The 5,848-nt window shown below is 43.3% G+C and overlaps 1 protein-coding gene across 1 annotated transcript; it reads right to left on the reverse strand.

Annotated features, from left to right (window-relative positions):
• Positions 1–1,141: 1,141 nt before the first annotated feature.
• Positions 1,142–4,920, reverse strand: RGS2 (regulator of G protein signaling 2). Its single transcript, XM_049634548.1, has 5 exons — positions 4,767–4,920; positions 3,593–3,694; positions 3,431–3,492; positions 2,701–2,867; positions 1,142–2,431 (listed from the first exon to the last, which is right to left on the reverse strand). Exons 1-5 carry the CDS (start codon positions 4,874–4,876, stop codon positions 2,237–2,239), a joined length of 636 nt encoding a protein of 211 aa, XP_049490505.1. The 5' UTR covers positions 4,877–4,920; the 3' UTR covers positions 1,142–2,236.
• Between the last annotated feature and the right edge of the window lie 928 nt (positions 4,921–5,848).

Here is a 5,848-nt window from a genome sequence, read left to right on the forward strand (position 1 = left end):
CATATTAGGGATAATACCTTTAATTCTAATTGTTTGGAAGACCTGTCAAGGGTTTACAAGCAAGAAGACACAAGATCAGGCTTATGTTTTGAAAAAAATTCCCAGAGTTTAAAAGCAGGGGACATGTGGGGGTATGGGTAAGAATGAGGGGAGTTGAGACCATCACAGTCGTGCAGGCATCAGGTGTTGGCATCTTTGATCAGGGTGGCCACGGAAAGCAGGCTAGAACTATATTTGAGGTAAAATAAATAGGACTTGGTGACAAGTTGAATATATGGCATGACTGCTGAGTTTCTCTGTTGGCCAAAACCTTTCCAAATAAAGGCTTGTGCAGATATGACATATTTATTTGCTTAAGAAATGTCTCTTTCAATGACCCTTCACATTCATTTATTCAACAACTATTTACAGAGTACCTATTATGTGTTATCCTGGCTGCTGGTGATGAAGGAGTGGACGAGGTGGTCTTTCATGGAGCTAATGTCTGCTGGTACCAGAAACTTTGGCTAAAATGAAAATCAGCGCAAACACCATGAAAACCATATTTAAACTATGGGTGGGGGGGGGCATGTCAATTTTTCTTTTGGCAAATCGGAATGCTTTTTTAGGTACTTTACAATTTCTAAAGCCCCTTACTACCTCACAGGCAGTGGGAAAGACAGGAAGGTATAAATTGAGGAACCAGGGAAGATGAGGACTCCCAAGGTCATGAAGCTATGAGAAATTATTACTTCAGCTCAGGTTTTGCAAATCTAAGATGAGGGCTCTCACACCTTCCCAGAATTAAGGCTGTGATCAAGTAGGTTGAAGAGAAGCCTACAGAAGTGTATTACTTTTTTAAATAACCATTTGATTAAGTTTAAGAAACAAAAGTGTGCTTGCCTTCATCATTGACAAAGTAACCTGACCAGATTCTTTACTGGCCAGATGAAGGCAGGTGAATCAGGAAGGTCTTGATTTTGTATCAGTCATGGAAGTGAGCAATTGCAGGCATGCATCTTGGAAGTTCATGCCAGTACCCTGTGGGGGGGCACTCAGAACCAAGGGAAATAAAAAAGGCGGGCCTATATTCACCTTCTTTGGATTCTTTTTTTCACTTGAGAAGCTGAGTTATGTGAATAATTCTGGTGTTTTGTGTCCATTACATTATTTCACTTTTGATACTTAGCTGGCCTTTACTAGATACCCATGAAGGGCTTTAAGGTCATGCCTTTTGTTAGCAAGAAGCTTGATTTTTTTTTACAAGATTATATAAGAAAGTTTGATCCCAGGGTGGTTCTGAGGAGGTGGTCTGACTTTTCTTGGTCCACATACTGCTTATTAGGTTTAAAAAAAGAGATAATTGCAGGGAAGACATACTCCTATCACTTCTCATTTCTGAGCACTGTCAATTATCATTGAACAGGCACATCACCTATGATCTCTCTCTCTCTCTTTACTGGAAAGAAGTGTCCCTTGTATCTGCCATTTTTCCAATTTAACCAACCCCCCAACTACAAAAACAAAAAACAAAAAACAAAACTCTTACATCTGAGCCAAATATTCAATGACATTAATTATCAAAATTAATTTATTAAAAGTATTCAAAGACCACATCAAAGTTTAGCTGCCTTCAGGACAATTTTTGGCACTCAAAATGGACAATGTAGTTTTCTACACAGCAACACTCATTCTATTACACACACCATTTAACAATTCAAACATAGACCATTTCAGTTTTAGTGTTATATGAGATAACAGTACTGATGATCTGTAGTCATAAGAACTTCAACACCCTTGCACACAGTAAACATTTTAATATTACTTACTCGTAAATAACTAAAACTAAAACCACTATGTGGTAACATGGACTGATTTAGGGAAAGATATACAGCCAGCTAGCTAAGGCCACATAATCCCAGATCTATTGATTTTAAACGCTCTTGGACCAGCAGTATCGTATCATACCTTTTATGAGAACTTCTAGTCTCACATGCCTCTTTCCAGTGTGAGACACACCACATTTAGACCACTTTCTCCCTGTGTTCCTGACATGGCTATGGAAGCCGTCAGAATACAAGCTTCTCCTAGACAGTTACCAGCTTCCTGATTCACTATCTAACTCTGAATCAATAGTTCTGAGTGATGTTTCCTGAACACCCAGGCTAAATTCAAGGTCAGTCTTTTTGGCAGGTCACAGCCTGTCCCCTTAGGAAAAAAATGAAACGTCCTCCACTTTTGTGCTCCCTTTTTCAGCTCATGTAGCATGGGACTCTGTGGTGATCTGTGGCTTTTTACACAAGTCCTGGTAGAATTCCGACTCCAAGAAACGAGGATAAGAGTTGTTCTCCATCAAGCTGTAGACCCTTTTCTGGGCAGTTGTAAAGCAGCCACTTGTAGCCTCTTGTATATTTTGGGCAATCAGAGTTTTGGTTTGAAAGTCTATGTTTATCTGAAATTTAAAAAAAAAAAAGTGGTTTAATCCATATTCAGAGTTATAGATTGATACCAATTTAATATTTGAAAACAAAAAGGAAAAGCTATAATGTGTTTAGCCTCACTAGCCAAGTCATTGAAGAAATTAAATTCACCTAACTGAAAACAAGAATTAAGTGAAAAACATTTTTACTCCCCCCACCCCTTAATTAAATTTTATGTCTTCTGTTTCGGTGCTAAGAATGTTCAAAATACTCTGAAATGAAGAACTTTTTTCCCCTTTACCTCTTTTGGAGCTTCTTTTTCTATGAAATCAGTATATATTTTTCTTGCTTTTGAGGACAGCTTTTGGGGTGACTTGGTTTTTTTGAAGTCTTCACAGGCCAGCCAGAATTCAATATTTTCTTCACAAAATTCAGATTTTAAAAAAGCCCTGAATGCAGCAAGACCATCTGGGGGGGGGGGGGGCAGAGAAGAAAGCACACAGAATGTGAATTGAGTGACCAATTAATCTCTTCTATTTTGTTTCCCAGAACTACCATTCCCCCCCGCCCCGCCCATATTTTATTATTTCTGGATGATAGCAATTTTCTAGATTTCATTCCAGCCTCTAATCCTCAGAATTTAGATCTTTAAAAGCTAAATTTCTAGCAGGCAAAATGCTTAAGTTGGCACACTGCTACAGAAATATAAATAACTTTGCTGTTAATGTAAATATTTATAGGGGAGCCATAAATTCTCTGGGAACTAAACCTCCTGGTAACATTGCATGCAGTGGAAACGCTGATTCAACCTTAAGGAAGAGCCACTGCCAGTACAATCTAGGCTGATTTATGTAAAGTGAATAAACCACACTTGCCCATGGTTCAATAGAAATAAAGGAGAAGGATAGGCCTTAGAGTACTAGTGATTGTAACGTTGAATTCCCCTTGGGCAATCTGCTCTTCTGTCATGTGAGCACCTTTCTAGGCTCTTGTGATACTTGAAGTAGATCAAATTCAACAGGTTAACTTACATTTACTGGCTAGCAGCTCATCAAATGCTTCCGACCACAGTTGTGCTTCCTCAGGGGAAGGCCTGCAAAAGAAGGTTTGCATCAGCTTGTGCACTTCACACTTCCCCTGTCCAGTTCAGCAGCTCGCTATTCACATTGGCAAGTATAAGACTTTCAACTTACTTGATGAAGGTTTGCTGTTTGCTTTTCTTGCCATTTTTGGGCTTCCCAGGAGAGGATGAATTTTGCAAGAAGTAGCTCAAACGGGTCTTCCAATCTTTTAATCTTAAAAAAACAAACAAACAAACAAACCTAACATTTGAAATTGCTCCTGCAGCTGAAGGCATTTTTACCAAATAAAGTCACTCAGTAGCGACCAACTAAATATAAGACAAAATAAGACCTCTTCAAGTCGGTCTTACTCATTTAACATTTAAACCTAGCACCTATGCACTGAACACAATTACTTTCATTCATGCATTTGAACATAAATACTACTTTTATAACTGAGGATAAAACTACCTAAAATTACTAGGGTATTTAAATCAATTTAGTTTGCATACTTCAAATGGCAGACGCTATTTCTGACCCAAAAAGGCAGTAGTTTTTCTGCAGCCTTAATTACAATTCTGAGACATTTCACACTTGATGAAACTGCCTGGAGCCAGCGGGTACTGATTTCCCTCCTACCCTTGGAGCAGGAGGCTCTGGACCACACTAGACGCAGTGAAGTGTGTGTGTGTGTGTGTGTGTGTGTGTGTGTGTGTGTGAGAGAGAGAGACAGAGAGACAAAGAGAGAGAGACTGAGCCCCCTACTCCCACCATAGCACTCATTTTAAGCAGATGATGCATGCTCCACCGACGTTCCTGAATGATATGCCGTTTAATTTTAAAAAACAAAAACGATTTTAAAACGAAAATATTCAGAACCAGCCGAAATGTCTCCATCCCACAAGCTGATCAAAACATACAACGCAAGGTACCAACGCTGGGGATGCGCTTCAGCTGCAGGATTGTCTGATGTTATTTTAAATTCAGGGGACAAAAAGCCAGCTCGCAATTTCTTAGGCGCATCTACCATTGTCTCCGTATCAAGAATATTTTTTTCAGTTGCTAAACTACCCGAGGGTCCTTCGCTCACGTCACAAAATCGGCACATAACACACAGATTTAACCTTACTTAGCAAATTGACCTTTCCCATACATACATATGGAAAAAAAAAATATTTTTTCCTGCAGAGGCAAAGGTTTCATAGTTTCCTATGTCAAAACCGAGCCCGAATGTGTCGCGTTTGCAGCAGACCCGCAGAGCTAGGTCCGCAGCGGGTGGTGGGAGAGAGAAGAAAGCCGTACTCACAGGGTCCGCTTCATTTTCCCCCTCTTCTCCTCGCTCTTGGGGCTGTTGCCTGCGCTCTTGTCCATGGATCCGCAGTCGTGCTGGACAGCCAGGAACATGGCACTTTGCATTCTCCTCCTCCTGCCGGGGACGCCGCTGTGTGCGGCCTGGCGCGCGCCGCCGCGGTTATAGGAGGTGAGGCGAGGGGGCGGGGCCTCACGCCTCCGGTCCCGCCTTCAGCGGGCACCGATTGGCCGGTTGCAGACGGGCAGGGGGCGGGGGCAGCCCCGGCCTGTGGCAGGCCCGGTGGCCCGCGAAGGGTCTCGAAGCGAGGCCTGCTGACGTCTACGGCCCTGGCTTCGTGCGCACTCGGGCCAGACGCGGCGGCTTGCGGGGTTTGGTGTGGGATCAAAGACCTTTCGCAGCGACCTTCGTCTTGCGGTGGCGGCCCCCGGCGACGGCAGGGAGCCAAAGTTGGCTGCGGGCCCGGCGGGGGCGCTCGCCGTCTTCTCCCCTCCCCGCCGCCAGCCTGCTCCTGGCCGCGTTCGGGAGCGAGGATTCCCTGGCTGGCAGGGAAAGTTGCTTGTTGCGAACCAGAGTGCAATTGCCTTATTTCGAATTAAGGTTGTTTTCGCCTCATTTCTTGGTTTGTAAACTGAGGCCGTGGGAGACCCTCACCTATTCCTGTCTGCGACTCCGTTTAGTTTGGGGGGAGGAAACGATGGAGGAACAGTGACGATTCGAGGGGCAGGTGGTGTGACCTCCTCTGCAGCTTGCCGGGGCGTCTTGAACACTTTTGGCAATGAACAACAAAACAGGGAAGGAACAGGAGAAAGTGACTTTCTCAGACGACAGTTTTTTTTTTTTTTTTCCACTGGGTGTGCACTTTTGATCACCAAAAGATAACGTGATTGGGATCGTATCTGTCCATGGGGTTGCGAGCTATTTCTCCGGAGTCCCTGGCTGCTGCTTCTCCCAGAGCAGAAATCACAGATCGCTTTATGATGCGATAGAGGGAAACACCAAGACCTCGCAGCTGTAATGCGCCAGAATCGTTGTACTTTCAGAGTGCAAGGATGCAGGATTTCCTCATGAGTCATTCC

The sequence above is a fragment of the Panthera uncia genome, chromosome F1 (assembly GCF_023721935.1).
Source record: "Panthera uncia isolate 11264 chromosome F1, Puncia_PCG_1.0, whole genome shotgun sequence".
NCBI classification, from domain to species: Eukaryota; Metazoa; Chordata; class Mammalia; order Carnivora; family Felidae; genus Panthera; species Panthera uncia.